Source organism: Fusarium mangiferae (genome assembly GCF_900044065.1).
Source record: "Fusarium mangiferae strain MRC7560 genome assembly, contig: FMAN_scaffold002, whole genome shotgun sequence".
In the NCBI taxonomy this organism is placed as follows: domain Eukaryota; kingdom Fungi; phylum Ascomycota; class Sordariomycetes; order Hypocreales; family Nectriaceae; genus Fusarium; species Fusarium mangiferae.
The window spans coordinates 2,250,476-2,266,099 of NW_024573922.1; the positions used below are offsets into that span (position 1 = coordinate 2,250,476).

The following is a 15,624-nucleotide window of genomic DNA, read 5'->3' on the forward strand; positions in this document are numbered from 1 at the left end:
GAAGGTCTTGACTTCTCCATGCTCTATTCGTCTAGAACTTCTTGGCACTCGAGTCGTATGTCTTTTCTCTTCCCCACCATCACCATTATTACAAAATGTGGTATCGTACACAATAGACCCTCCTCATTTTGCTTTTTTGTCTTGATTCAACATCTTGCTTGCCCAAGGCGAGAATGATTTGTGATTTGTAGTGATCGAACAGTTGTCATGAGAAGCCTCTCATGTGAGTAATTGGTCCGTGAATATTTCATCCTCAAGTGGGAGGGGTGGTGCCAAGCATGCTAGGAACTTGCTTTCGAATGAGCCCGCGGGCACCTCGCCCTTCTACACGAGGCATGCCTTGGATAGAACGAGGCTCGCGCATTAAGGATCTATCGAGACGTGCAGGCGTTCTCGTCACGACTGTTCGATACTCTCCGGGAAAGTTTCCCTTGGGCAATGGCACTGATGCAGTCCGCCAGATATGATCGGACGTGTCACCGAGCCAAGCAGGTATCTTGCTGTTGGAGCCGCCTCGAGGAGGGGCATAGCCTCCGTAGGTAGAGGCGCCATGAGATGCACGGATCGTGGAAAGGCGGGAAAGACCCGTCGATAACCCGGAACGGCCTCGGGCCTTCTTAGCCATGATGATCTCGTCAAATACACGAATCGAGGCGTTATTGGCTGGCTGCATCTCCCGGTCGTGGATAAACTCGTTGAAGCCTTTTGAGTTCAGAGTTAGTATTCAGACCGTTCAAACGTTAAAGAGGTGTGGCCAAAACTTACACTGTGTTTCCCGCATCATGGTAGCATAGTCGTGCTGATCATGCGGGAGACTTTTGATAAACCCATCCATATCAAAGGCATACAGCTGGCCGTTTGCTTTTTGCTGCTTTGAAGGCCGTCCAAGGTACTTGCGGTATGTATACAAGAGACTTGCAAGGCAGCGAACAAAAGCTGCTCGGATTCGGTCAGGATGGAATGCCTCGGGGCAGACAAGCGAAGCATGGCCGAGACATCTGCCGTGGGAGAAGATCTTGCAGCCTGTGCACTTGTAAATGCCATCTCCCTCAGCATGGTCATTGCAAATATTGCAGATTGATGTGTTGTCCTTGGGGATCCAATTGAAGCAATGTCCCTCAACCCAAACTGTTGTCTCTGTGTTTCGGACAGGCTGGATCTGCATACTGGGCATGATAGTTGATGCCGCAAGCGTTGACTGTGCGTAGGTTGAAGGTGCATATCCATTCCCGTATCCACCACCACCACCAACAACGGAGTTCTGAGAGTCCACCGAGATAGCTGAAATTGACAGGTTTGCTTGATGGCCGTTGAGGAAGGGGAGGTTTGGCTTGTGGTATGGCGGGTGCTTATCGATGCCAAAAGAGGAGCTGCGTCGCATCTTTTCTTCGCCAAAATGTCCAGAGCGCTTCTCTCGAAGAGTCGCTGCCAAAGCAAAGCCAGAGTCGCTTCGAGAAACGGGCGTGGAGGGCATTGGCGGGAAGTTTATGGAAACAGGGGATACAGACGACTGAGGACTGGTCTTACCAGACTTGCTTGTGCTGGGTCTGTCCGATTTACCGTTGTCCACCTTGGCCGAAGCGAAAGCATTGAACAGTGGTGGCAGGACCTCATTTGGCGGGTCTGGCTCGCCAAATCCCGACGAGCTCTGGGACACCCATTTGCCCAGGGTGCTCTTAGGCGTTGCGGATCTGAAAAGGGCTGCATTCTCGGTGGAGAAGGCGTCATAAGGGAATGATTCCATGGCATAAGGGGGTGGTCCAGTTGTGACACCATATCGCAGTTTGTGGGGCGCCGCCACCTGCAGAAGAGACATGAGTTTCCTTCGGGCCTGACGAGGAAGTCGAACGGGTTGCGATGTAGCATCAATAGTATCTTTGTCCAAGTCAACGAGCACATAATCGTCCTCGGGCAGTTCGATTCTATCGTAACGGCGCTCAATGCCGACAATATATGGGCAAGGCGCTTCGAGAGCCGACAGAAGTCGCGCAGGGAGCACGGGAATAAAAATACTCGACCACTTAAGGGGGTATAGCAGGTTTGCAAGTGCATGACAGGCGAGGTGCAACATGCTGGTGTGAGAGGACAGGAAGATGATTCGGGATTCGGCCATAGCATACTCGAACAGAGCGACAATGTTCTCGAGTGACAAGCAACGGAATAGGGCGTAGAGATCGATGGATCGCGAACCAGGAATTTCGTTGTCTGCTTCCTTCCGAGCATAAAGTCGCAATTCGCGCACTCCTAGTTCAACCTGAGTTTTGGATCCCAGGGGATTGAATGCCTCGGTGCATAGGTTTACGACATATCGCTCAAGGGGTTGCCAGCGTCCCACGCTGGGTGAGCTTGGAGGGATCCTTAGGACACCCCCATCTGTCATGGGGGTAACGATAGCCTTGAGCCATTCTTTCCAGAAGGACATATTGGCTGCGTCTCGGCCCAGGATACCATATGCACGAGGCGTCCAGAGTCCGCTCTCGCCAGCAGTGAGACCCTCGATCTTAGACGCGGCTCCATGTCTCAGGGGCCGAAGCATGTCCGTCATGAGGGTAATCTTTTCTTCCACAGTGCTAATTTCATCTTCGAGCCTCTCACGTGCTGGAGAGCCTGACGGGATTGTAGGGAGTTTTGCAAGGAGTTGTGATAGATGGGTGCGTTCACCAGCCAAACGAACTCCCAAGCTGGCTGCCAGCTCTCGCTCTTCTTCAGACATGTGACTTTGGCGCCATTGCTCGCACTTCTTTTCCACTTCCTCTGCCACCTCGGCATTGAGAGCAGTCCAGATGATGATAGTTATACCGTATAGCTTGGAGTTATCGTCAGAAGTCATAGTAAACCCATGCCATGTAGATCGAGGTCGGTCATCCGACGAAACAATCTGAATATCGTTGGGAAAAGCAAACATGGGCACATAGTCAGGGAATTTCCCACGTCGAGCAATCTCATCTATAGCTTCCTGAGGAGGATATCGGTCAAGAAGAACCGGCTCAAAGCGTCGTTTGAGAGGATGCATATCGGGGTCGGTGTTAAGGGGTTCGGGGGGTGGAATTACGGAGTTGTAGTTGCTGAGTCGTCTCGTGGTTCGGATCGAGGCTATCATTATAAGTTAGCGAGTCTCCCTGTATGTGCCTGACCGTTTGATAAGATCAAACTCCAGAACATGACGAGAACAAACCTGCGCGACTGGTGCTGATCCTGTTGCTGGGTTGCTTGCGCACACTGTTCATATCCCTAAAGCTCATCTTGCGGCGGATGCTACCCTTAATGCTCCTGAGAGGACTCAGTCTGCCGCTGTCGCTTTCCTCTGCCTTGATCCTCTCTGCCCTAGGATTCACCATTGGTGCGCGAGCTTGCACTTTTGCGCCGGCACTGAATGTCAGGTCCTCGAGAAATACCTCTCTCTCGGCGGCAAATTTGACCAGAGCCTTATCAAAGTCGAAGTCGCCCATCAGCATGGAGCCCTCACCAAGGATGCCGCTGGGACCGGCATTTTGGCCATTGGCACCGCTGTTGCCATTGCCGCTACCATTGGTATTGCCAAAATTAGGGGGGTTTATAGCACGAATAGTGGCGCTACTGCGGTTGCTTTTGGTATTGCCGTCTGTCTCGTCGAGAGTATGTATGGAGAAACGGTCGGTGAGAGATATCCGAGAGAGACGGTTGGCGGAGCCCTGGCGCGAGTGCCGCGCTTTTACTTTTGGTTGGTCGCCGTTTGTGTCTTCATCCTCAGACTCACCATCCTCGACAATGGTAGACTCAACGGGAACAACAACGGGGGCGGGCTGGGAGTTGGGATCGTGGTAGGACACCGACTCTACGCCGGCGATCCAGAAATAGTCGGCGAGAGGGGTCGATGAGTTCTCCATGACATGTCAATCGTAGTGTTTGGGCCACAAACGGGCGGAACAGGAGCGTATGGAGGGTCGTAGGCAAAAGGAATCGGGTCAGTTGCCAGCGTATTCTGCTTGACTTGCTGTGGTTTTGATCTGAAGAGGTGGGCGATCGACAAGACAAAATCAGGTCGGGTTGCTGGGGTTTCAGTTAGGTCATGAACGACAGGACCAGTACCAGGGCTTTTTTTTTATCAGGCGAGTACGAAGACAGCGATAACGGTAAGCTCAGCTGTGGGCGACTCACGACCAAGCGATGACTGTTGCTTTTCGAGGCCGAATCTGGATAAAAAATAGGCTCGGAACGTGGTAAGTATAGATGATGCGCTTGAGGAAACGCAGCCAGCAATGCTGTATGTGTAGCGATGAGGCAGCCGCCCAGAGCCGCTCCTGGTTGTACGTAACGGGAGCCAAAAGTTAGTTTAAAGTGGATGGACGAGCCAGCTTAAAAACCTAGGTAACGGAGGGGATAAAGGAGATGCAAGAACTCCAGAAAGCCACCGAGCCCAAATGTTGAAGTACAAAGTGAAGGAGTAGAAAGGAAAAAGGCCGTGATAAAGAGAGTAGAAGGATGAGATGAGGAAAACAACCCAGGAGAAAGAACGAGGATTCAGTGTCGATCTGTGCTCATACAGTAACTTTTAGGTACCGTATTGGGTTATCTGACGACCTAGGTAGGAACGTGGATGAAGTACAGGTACTTGTGAACGTGTTGGTATCGGATACCTCGTTGCTCGTTTTGCAGACCAAAGACAGATGTTGACCAGACCAGACCAGCCCGACCAGGGGGTATCGACGCACGCTAGAAACGTGGAGGAGGCTCCCTTTAGTGAGTGAATGGCTGACTGAGGAGACGATGAGTGGGCGGTTGATTGATGAATTTAGGGTCCAGGTCCCAAATCTTTCCATCCACGAAAAAGTTGGAGAAGAACGACCTGCAGCTTCCTTTGGTGGGCGCCTGTCCAGGGGTTTCCCGGGATGGCTGTCTAGCTCTCGTAGGGGCTGCCACACAGTCCATACGCCTAAAGCCGTGGGGTTGCAGCGTCGGGTGGTAGGGGCTTCTTTCTTAAGGGACCGACCACTGAGAAGTGCGCCTGACATTCAACCACTGGGAGCGTGACGACTTCTCCTATCCATCTATTCTTCTTAGGTGCTATTACGATACTCACCGCTGGCTTCCATTTGAACTGCAAACAATCACTACAGCACATAGGAGCATATCACACAAACCGGGGCTGGAACGACAAGGGTTATTACATACATGGCATTGTATGGATCATGCAGCTGAGTGACTGAGCAACAAAACATATCGCTATTTAACAGACCATGTACGTGCTTCCCTCGAGCTAGCAACAACGAATATCTATTGTCTCTACTCCGTAGTTACCTTTTATCAAGGCACTACACAATCGCTCAAGTCAAATAACAAAATCTACCACGCGCAGTTCTGCTGCAAGGTACCTGACAGCTAGTTGCTGGCACTGACTTTTGGTGTGCTAAGGAAATTGACCGATTCCGCAAGCAAGCAAGCCGTCGATCTTGAGGCGCACGCCGTCGCCTTTTCCAAGCACTGCTATTCGATGGATGCACCCATCAACGGTTGGCCATCCACGTATCCAAATGCAGCACAATACATACAGATTCAATTCGGCTTCCTCTCTTTCTCTTCCGGCAACCCTTCAGCCTCAGGGGTTTCAGGCGAGCGCCAACGGATCCACGGGCCATAATAGTTTTGTTCACTGATGTCCTCTCCCATCCATTGTGCTCTGTTCGAAGCCTGCACTAGGATTCGTCAAGTACATTATGCTTCGGATATGGATATGCGCTCTTCACCCCCACCGCTCGTTCAACTCTGTTGTCGGTGCGGAGTACAGTGTACATGTAAAGTCGCGCGTGTGGTATGCTCCACGATCATGCTGCAGGCCAGGAATCGCTAGTTAGTGTCAGGTCTTATCCCCTGACCTCCAGGGCGCAGGGCAGACTTCATGGGTGTCCCTCCCGTCCCCATAACAATACCCACTAGTCGCCGTCTTTGCTCCATCAGCTACGCATTGGGGTGCCACATTAGCTGAGCGAGCCAGCATCCCAAGTGGTGGTGATGGGATGTTGGTTGGAGTGCTTATCGACCATGGGTTGAGGTCTGGATTCTGGACATACAAAGGAAACAGTCCTCAACTTAAAAATAATTATATGGCGAAGTTAACGGTCCCGACGGGGCGGCCACGCACGCTGCGGGTGCAACACTGCATACGATATGAGGCGTCAACAATCTGTATGTATCGCTGGGCGTGCCTGCGTATGTATGCGGGATACTGTATCCGTCTGCATCAACATGCTTCACCCAGCTGCATGCTTGATGCAGTAGACATGTGGAAGACGGCACTCATCACCGATGGCGTCTGATGAGTTGTCCTATTCTGTGATTCCCCCCTTTGTGCCTGATATCGGCCAAACCGAACTGTCAGCGCAGCAACAGCCTGATGTGCTGTCGTTTTGAAATGATGGATGGCCTCTTAAAGGTGTCGTACAGATACCTACCTACATACAGTTCCCTAGCTACCTACCTTAAGTAACTAGGTATGTTCCTGAGCGGCACGAGCAACCCGGCGAGACAAAGTCCTGTGTCGCACAGAACCGGGACACGGTCAGGGATGGTCTTGGTTTGAGTGTGAGCCTGTCTCGGCCGGTGTTCAGTCCCCATTGAAGTGCGAGATCCCCCATTTGTATCGCCCCGGCTGAAGTCAGCCACGGGTTAAGTAACGGCTGTACGGGTATTGGATAAAGTGCTTTTGTGCCTATTCTCTGGAGCACACCGTGATAAATTAATGAGCAATCGACGGGAGAAGGATGTGAAACCATGAAGCCCAAATAAGTGAGAAACGAATAAAGCCCCGATTGGGGTCACAGTGTCTTGTCCTTGTTTATTGCCGACCACTCCTGTCCTCACCGTTTTCGTGGGTACAACGTGTGGAGGGTGTGTCGAAAACGCTCCACATATCAAGATCGTATTTGGCGGGGACTCACTCAAGACGACTTTGATCTTTCTTTAGTCACTTTGCCTTGCTTGTTTCTCTGTGTTTATGGCTGTGGTTTATATCATTCAATTTCTGACCCTTCCCCTGACTACCTCTCTGGGATGTCATGAGGGCAGGCGTTACTTGGCCGCCTACGTCAGTTGTGTCTCCATCCGACTTATTGAATCGGACCTACCTCCCTACCTACCTAGGTACCTTAGATACCAAGGCTTGTCCTGACATCGTTCCTCCCGATCGACGGTCGAGTTGTACAAGGGAGGCAGGTCTGGCGCTGATGGTTGCCCGTCTCGAATCCCAAAATTGACAAAACCCTGTAGATCTTGTTGATGGAAATGGACAACTCTTGCCATTTACAGAATTTGACGCCGTCCTTGAGGCAAGGTCGTGATTGGACGAGACTCGAGGCTTGTTGAACGACGATTTCTTCCTTATTGATAGTAGTTAGGTATTTCCAACTCCCACTCAATTAAACATGAATATCTCTTTCAATCTCCCTTTTCTTTGACTGTTTTATGACTGTTCAGTGATACTTTTCAATGATTATTCGATTCTGGGCCTAATAATAATTGACTTTTGAGGCGTTGCCAAATTTGGCACCAGCGTCAATAGTGGCCAAGGAAAGCCTCCTAACATAGGTCAAAGTCAGGGCCAACGACAAATACCCCTGATGGATCTCGTAGAATACGAAAGCACGAGCCACGTTGTGATGCAGGTACGGAGCATTGACGGTGATAGACGACATTCAACACACGAGGAATGCCTCCGTAGTAAACACACTAATACGCGAAGCAGACACGCTTTAAACATCCAGCATCCACCCTTCACTCTATCTTTGTTTGTACAGTACCTTGTGTATGTATACATGGGCCCCGCACCGGCCAATCCAAGAGCCTTATTCAAGTCACCATCGACAAGACAGGAAATCAAGAAAGAAACAGGATACATATGAAGAGACTTAGACCGGGGACCTACTCCAGCCCTGGCACTTTTCTCCTGAGTCGGCAAGTCCTTGAATTAACGTTCCGAGACTGTCTAGCCACACTCAAATCTAAACTTGGATACGGATTCTTTGCTATTCTATTCAGAGGACTCATATAAATCTGACAGAGCATGAATGTCATCGGGCCAGCTCAAGTTGATCATATTATGGCCGTCCATTGCTATCTTTAGCAAGCCATGAGCCGAATCTAATACAAACTCGATCTTCTGACACATGACAACTCACCTTGTCAGATAGTATAGCCAGCCACATCCGACGTACCGAATGATATTGTATGTCAATTCCTTTCAAGCACCTATCGTCATCTTTCCACGCAAGCCGAGATATGTTTTCTTGATTGGTATTCACTGAGTTACGGATACAAAACGACTTACCCAGTATGCTCCCTTCAACTGTTCGCATGGGCTTTCAGCTCTCCTTTGGACCGCGACCTGACACTAGGGGGCACCTGTTGGGCTCGGGATTGTCAAGCTCGCAAGCTCGCAGAAAAGCGTTGCTTCATCCTTGCTCATCTCTCAAGGCACTCGTCCTTCATCGGTCTGCACGATGAGTGTCAGGTAAAGTGCCGAACAACCAAGCTAGGCCTGAGCGCATGGCCGTCACAATCATACTAATGCCGCCATCCCATCCACCCACAACACTTACACCTCGACGGCGTCGTCTGTTTCAGGTCGCTCTCCACGTTGGACCGTGTGTTACGTACCCGGCCATTGGTCCTCTGGGTCCCCATCTACGATAGCAAGTGCTACAACGCGGCTATCATCGATCTTAGTGTGATGCGTTGTTTCGATTGATATTCGCTCATCCCGGTCGATCGCCATGGCCTCCTTATCCTAGTCCCCGGGGAGAGTTCCTCGCTTCTGAAGAGAATCTTTCGAGCTTGAAACAACATGGCTTGAGGGAGGGACCGCGTACGTCTCTCAAAGTCTGATTAGAAATAAAGTCTGAACCGACAGAGTGACAGACTATACTCACGAGTCAACTACTCCGGATTCGTGTATACATACATTCCCTAAAGCAGAACGAACAATTTAGGTATCACTTAGAATACGGCCATCGCCGTTCGGAAATTCGATCTGGTCTCTCCATTTCGATTTTCCACCTTACAACGATGTAATATGATATCAGCTCTGTTGCTCAATTCTGGATACAAAACACGGTTCATCAAACCCATCATACAACACTTACGCTACATTCTTTCGAGTACTGAGGGTGACTCTTCCAACAAGTAGTCGGTGCCATTACTATCACTAAATACTTTTGGAGTGACATACCTTTCAAACCCTGTACCGAGTTGCCATGCTCAAATTCTTACGGATACAAAAGGTGTCACAACTTTGTCTCATGGTGCAGCTCATACTGAGTTGCCCGACCAGGTCGGATCTTGCTGTGAGGTCGATGCCGATTCAAGCGTGAAATAGTCACATACTGTCGACATCCTGGCCACTTAGCGACTCATTTTCGTGCTCCTGTAGTAGCAAGACGTAATTGACAATTGGACATGTTGAAGCCCCCTACCGTCAATCACACAGATTAGACACTAGTAAGAACAAGAGCCATAATGTCTTGGTGATGGACAGTGACCTTTGCTATTGGCTCCTAGGTCTTAGACAAATGCTTGTATGGCATCTGGGATGTCAAAGTCTTGAGATATGGTTTAAGACACGGCTCACAAGCGAGATCGGCTTGGGAGAACTCTGTTCAACCCTGGGCCCTGGACCCTGGACCCCGGGCATCCAGACTATCGAACTTTGCGGGCTGAGGGATGACAATGAATATCATGATCATAAAGTGTCATGTTGAGGAGTCATAGCGTCCTCGCCTTTAGCAACTGGACGCTGCGGGTATCATTCATTCGTCGTTTTGATGGGTTCTCTTCATCGTGCCGCGGCTCGTCTTGTGCCTAGTTTCCCAGTCGCCAGATATCCTCTGTTTCCCATCTCACCTCTCCATCCGATTCCCAATGATCCAAAGATAATTCTCCCGTCCGGTGTCACCTCCACACCCGACTCGGTGCCGTCCTCCGCGACCACGAAGCAAACCTGCTCCACTTCACCCGGATGCAGCACCGGCTTTTCGCCCCCGCTCGCCTCCCAGTTGCAGTCTCGATACCGCAACCCAGGCTCCGTGTCTAGTACCACCTTCTCCAGCTGCACCACGTCTTCACTACAGTTCTCCAGCTGCGCCTCGAGCACCCATCGCCCGTGTTCTTGAGTGTTGTTGGAGTTCAGGGGACCAACCTTGGTCCGCACGATGAGTGAAGCTTTGCAGATAAACTGGTAAAGCTTTCGGAAAGTTCTTGTTCGCCCACTTGTTTCTGTCGCCTCGTAGTAGCTCACTGTTACCGCAAGCACGTGGTTGCCCTCCTCCTTAAGATCGAACGAGACCACTTTCTGCAAGGTACCTCCAGACTCAAGATCAACTTCAGATTGGTCATTCGAGGGGCCAAGCTCAAGGCGCTGAACAGCACCCATACCAGGTGTCTTCATCTCTGCTTCGATACGCACATCGCGAATATTTTTGGCAGCATCTATTGGTAGCTCATTGTTCGCGCAAAGAGTGCAGCTAAAAGTCTCGCCGACATATGCCGAACCAAACGATACCGGGAGGTTGACGGCGGGACTGAGAAGGAAGGGAGATGGGTTCGAGGCAGCTTCGGAATGGTACGCGAGTGAAGCAGGGATCGGGGCTGATTTGATGGATGCGCCTACTGAAGAGGGCGAATCGATCGGGTATTGAGTAACGAGCGACGGACGCGACAGTCTTGAAGTTGATCGTACGTTAGCTACCTAGGTAAAGCTCGGAGCCATCTGTACCTGGACTCATATCGCTAGGTACTTAGCTTACCGAAGCACTTTGAGTGAGATAGAATGGGGCTCCTTGACTGGATCGTGAGAGGGATATCGCTGATGACTCATCTTGCCATCTTTTTCTCGGCGCAGCAATTACACTATAAGAAAATCGTGATAATTAAGTGTATTTAGTAGTCGTATGTAGGCGGCGCGTCTAGATGTCAAGGTTACATGAGATGCGATGAGGGTGTTGTTTCTCTTATCGATAAGGGGCCGGCCCCTCCCGTCGTGCTGAACCACGTACAAGTTTTTAGAATCCATCCGCTTCGAAGTAAAAGCCTGCTAATATAAGACTAATGACTAATTCTTACGCTGCATATTAGTATCTACAACTTTTACAAGCTAGAGTCATTAGAAACGCCATGTCCCTGATCTGTCAGATAGTATAATACTTTAGTAAGAAACGTCACCTTCTTCACTGCGAGTGTATTGTACTTCGACCTGCAATATGTCATTCCTAAAAAACCAACTTTGCGACCTACTGGAAAGCAATTCTGCTATTTCATAATCGCATCCATACAAAGATGGTTCGATGAGAATTCCTACTCAGATAGCTCGTAATCGCATACGAGCCCTGAATCAACACTCTTTCTTTCTGCAATGTAAACTGGAGCGTTCACGTACATGGCCATGGAATTCCATATCCAGCGGCATGTTTTTCAGTCATAACCTGATTCTGTGGCTCCCCTTTGATGATGGGTGACCCGATCAAAAATCAAAGACCTGGCGGAGGAGGAACCTGCCGAGTGTTAGCATATACCTAAGGGGGGAGATATCTTGTAGAATTCGAGCTGGATATCTCGGCATCTTTGTCACATACCGAACCATAGCTCCCGCCTGTTCCCGGGGGGGACCCAGAAGGGGGAGGCGGGGGAGGTGCCGAGCTGGGCGGCGGCGGCGGAGGAGGAGCGGCCTCACTCGGGGGCGGAGGAGGTGAAGCTGACTGCCCAGGCGTGGCACCGGGAGCGCCAGGAGCCTGTGCTTGAGCCTGAGCTCCATAGTATTGCTGGTACATAGCAATATAGCTGTAGTAAATCGTCAGCGTCACGGAGTAGACATCTCGAGCGGCAAGCTCTACTTACTTAGCATAACCACCATAGGCTGCGTAGGGATCTGCGCCACCGTAGTACTGGGCGTACTGGGCGGCATAGTCAGCAGCATTGGTCGGGCTGTTCACGCCAGCAGCGGCTGGACTGTTTGAAGCACCAGCCGGGTTAGACCCGTATCCACCATAGCCAGAGGCGCCATATGAGCCATGAGAAGTTCCGTGTGAGCCACCATGGGAATGGTTTCGGTCACCGCCACCATTGTAACGATCACCCCCATAGCGGTCCCCTCCGTAGCGGTCGCCGCCGTAGCGCGGTGGACGACTCTTGAACTCTTCATACTGTTCCTTGACATTGGCGATCAGGTCCTCGCAAAGCTCCTTGGCTTTCGCAACCATATTGGGGTCAGGACCGCTGCGTTTATGTTAGTTGTGGATGTCCCAGATCAACAAACACGCCAACTCACGTCACATGGAGGAACATGTCTTCGTCGCTCTCTTGGTTAGTGGCTGCCTCGAGATATCCAGAACCTCGTCCCTTAATCTGCACGCGACAAGTTGTCTCTTGCTGGATATGCTTGACGTAGGCACCTCCGTGTCCAACGACCTGAGCACGCAAATTGAACCCATGTACGGGCTCTAGGCTGATAGGAATCTTCTCTTCGGGCCATTTACGCTACACAATGACTGTCAGCATCTTTGTTCCACCTGTAAATTGCGAGAACCTTACTCGGCCAAACTCATCACGTTCAACCTGCTCCTGGTCTCGACGGCGGAAACGCCTTTCATCAACAAGCTGAGGGAGTTCCTGTTGAATAAGTTCGTTGATCTTGGCGACAGCAGCCTCCAAGCCAGACTTGCTCGTGCTCGTGATGTGAAGGTACAACGGAGGGTTCTATAAGGGATCAGAGTGAGGCCCAACCAAGACTGAAAGATTTCCTTACCGCAGCGGTTGCCATACTCTTGTTGGGATAGTAGCTGCCCCGGGTGGTAATATCTTGCTAAGTCAATACGATATCCTACGGGGGAAAAAATGAAGAAATTGCGTACCAGCGCCGGTTTCGTCTTTAATCTAATCGAGTGGGAGTCAGCAGGAGCAACGAAGGGGGTATTGAAGCGAGCTATCAAGCTGTAAGCATGATATTCTCGATTCAAGTGCATAATAAATCCAAAGGAGCGGTTCTGGGAAGATCAGTGGGCTGCAAAGCAGGAGTATTTACCATTTTCTGCGTGGACCCTTTGGTGAGGAGGTAGCGATTCCTGAGGTCATTGACTTCGATGTCCTGGATATAGTCACCATCTGCAACATACATCTCGCCATCGAGTGCCGGAGCTGTCTTGTTTGCGCTTTGTAGAGTCGAGGTTGGTCGCGGCGGTGGTGAGTCGGTATCAGCCGACCTGATGGGAGGCACATCGACATGCTGGATTCCCTTACGAGCTTGGAGCTGCGCGTTGATGCGCGCCGCAGCGGCAGCTATGTATTATATTAGAGACGTGTGTAGACAAACATTGTCGCGATGGGTTTTAAAGAAAGAAGAAGAAGGAAAAGGCATGGGACAAGGGCACAAACCAGCGGCAGCGGCAGCATCAGTTGGAGATTTCCTTGCCTCGGGGGTGGCATCTTTTGCAATGGGGCTGCGATCTCTTCCGGGCTCAGAGCGACGCGACGGGGGAGATCGCGAGCGACGGTCAAACCGCGATGTCCTCTTGGGTTCTGGCTCTGTCTGGTCGAAGCGCGAACGCTTCACCGTTCGTCGTTCTGTTTCATCCATACTTGGCGAGTTGCGAATATTGAAATAAAAATTGGGGGGTATAGGTCGGAGCTACGCCACGTGGAAGTACAGAAAGATACCGAGCTGTCGATAATGGTCTATATGCACCCATGTATCAATGCAAATCCGGTGTGAAAAATGGCAACCGAAATGCGCCTGTGTTGAAGTGGAGTTGATGTTTGATGGTTTACGGACCAGCAGGAACCTGAAAAGGCTGATTGTACATCGTTCAGCCTTCCGCCACGTGTGGCTGGTGAGCTACCCGACACCGGCGGTGCGAATGTGGGGGAGAGCTTGGGCCAATAGGTACCCTACGTAGATAGCAATGGGCAAAATGGGGTAAAAGCGTAGACGAGTGCGCAATGCAGAGGAGTATAGAAGTGTCTGGTTATATCATGAGCGCTGGGCTCGGTTTTTTCAGTTAATTTGTTTCGTAAAGCTCTGGCATTTCGATTTCTCTGGTAGATTTCTTTCCAAGTGATTAACAAGTGCTTTTTCATTGGACGGGAGCTTGAGGTGGTAGGTACTGTGGCTTTGAGCCCTGCATGATTTACAAGGAACCTGGGGATTGTCATGGGCATGAGCTGGGGTCAATTGCTGTATTGCATCAAGTTGTAGCCTGCCTATAAGAACAATCCAATCTTTATGATCGCTTCGGACTCAGTGGTTCATTCATATAGTATAAGCCATTGCAAATCGTATGCAAGCTCGAAAACAACCCTATTTCCATACCTCTTGATAGATACCTTAACCTAGACTCGGAGCTTACAGCGGACCCTTGCCGAGCTGATCCGTGCTCCTGTGCAAACACCTGCCCGCCCTGGCCCCCGTATCTCTGTGGCCTCCGGTCACCGGCCTATTGATGGCCCATTGATTTTTTCGGCATTTCCCTCGACCTATCTCTTACTGACTTTGAGTCACCTTCATCCCATCCTCCGCCCGGCCCAATTGCTATTTCTACCGTGTTGGGACCCTTCTTGTTCTGACCAGAGAACTGTTCCTGTTCTCCTGTCTCCGCAAGATGGCTTCTCTACGGCCCTTGACTTCGTCCCTTCGCTGGGTCGCCTCTGCGAGAGGCGTCGCCGCTGTGCGATATAGCTCTTCCTCGACCTCCGCCATCGCCTACAAGGCCCTCCGCCGTCGCTCTGCTCCCCTTCCCGTGAGCGACAATCCTCCTGCGTGGTCCGCCCAGGCCGCCGTCTCCAACATTCTTTACGAGACCCCAGTCCCTTCAACCGCTCCTCCCAAGCGCCATATCCTCAACTGTCTGGTCCAGAACGAGCCTGGTGTTCTGTCCCGTGTTTCCGGAATTTTGGCAGCTCGCGGGTTCAACATTGACTCTCTGGTCGTGTGCAACACTGAGGTTGACGACCTTTCTCGCATGACCATTGTCCTCACTGGTCAAGACGGCGTTGTTGAGCAGGCTCGCCGACAGCTTGAGGATCTGGTTCCTGTTTGGGCCGTCCTTGACTATACCAACGCAGCTCTTGTCCAGCGCGAGCTTCTCCTTGCCAAGATCAACATCCTTGGCCCCGAGTACTTCGAGGAGCTCCTCCACCACCACCGCGAGATTGCTGCTGGAGAGACTGATGTCGATTACGCGCATGAGGCCATTGAACGTAGCCTCTCCGATACCGCCAAGGACTTCCATCCCAGCAAGTTGGCCGTCAGTCAGGCTCTGCGACACAAGCACGAGCATCTCAAGTCGATCACTTACTTTGCCCATCAGTTTGGCGGCAAGGTCCTAGATATCAGCACCAACAGCTGCATTGTTGAAGTGTATGTTGCCCACCGTCTCCCTCTTATCTAGTCAATCATGCGCAATACTAACATGGGGTTCCAGTTCTGCTAAGCAGTCACGTATCGACTCGTTCCTCAAGCTTGTTGCTCCCTTTGGCATTCTTGAGTCTGCCCGTACAGGTCTGATGGCTCTACCCCGATCTCCTCTGTCTGAAGGTAACCAGGAGTCCCTTGTCATGGAGGCAGACGAGGTTGTCGATGCCAGTCAGCTCCCTCCAGGTTAAAATTAA

General features: G+C 51.0%; 4 protein-coding genes across 4 annotated transcripts; 1 reads left to right on the plus strand and 3 right to left on the minus strand.

The window, feature by feature from the left end:
* Positions 1–253: 253 nt before the first annotated feature.
* Positions 254–3,866, minus strand: FMAN_05952 (uncharacterized protein; the record flags this gene model as incomplete). Its single annotated transcript, XM_041827328.1, has 3 exons — positions 254–702; positions 766–3,093; positions 3,176–3,866. The coding sequence occupies 3 exons, from the start codon at positions 3,864–3,866 to the stop codon at positions 254–256; spliced, it is 3,468 nt and encodes a 1,155-aa protein (XP_041678302.1).
* Positions 3,867–9,802: 5,936 nt separating this feature from the next.
* On the minus strand, positions 9,803–10,843 carry FMAN_05951 (uncharacterized protein; the record flags this gene model as incomplete). Its single annotated transcript, XM_041827329.1, has 2 exons — positions 9,803–10,688; positions 10,773–10,843. 2 exons carry the CDS (start codon positions 10,841–10,843, stop codon positions 9,803–9,805), a joined length of 957 nt encoding a protein of 318 aa, XP_041678303.1.
* Positions 10,844–11,492: 649 nt separating this feature from the next.
* FMAN_05950 (uncharacterized protein) lies at positions 11,493–13,594 on the minus strand (the record flags this gene model as incomplete). Its single annotated transcript, XM_041827330.1, has 8 exons — positions 11,493–11,516; positions 11,598–11,802; positions 11,860–12,237; positions 12,290–12,498; positions 12,553–12,717; positions 12,873–13,004; positions 13,043–13,296; positions 13,393–13,594. The coding sequence occupies 8 exons, from the start codon at positions 13,592–13,594 to the stop codon at positions 11,493–11,495; spliced, it is 1,569 nt and encodes a 522-aa protein (XP_041678304.1).
* Positions 13,595–14,615: 1,021 nt separating this feature from the next.
* Positions 14,616–15,618, plus strand: FMAN_05949 (putative acetolactate synthase small subunit precursor; the record flags this gene model as incomplete). The annotated part of the gene is made up of 2 exons (XM_041827332.1): positions 14,616–15,373; positions 15,438–15,618. 2 exons carry the CDS (start codon positions 14,616–14,618, stop codon positions 15,616–15,618), a joined length of 939 nt encoding a protein of 312 aa, XP_041678305.1.
* Positions 15,619–15,624: the final 6 nt, after the last annotated feature.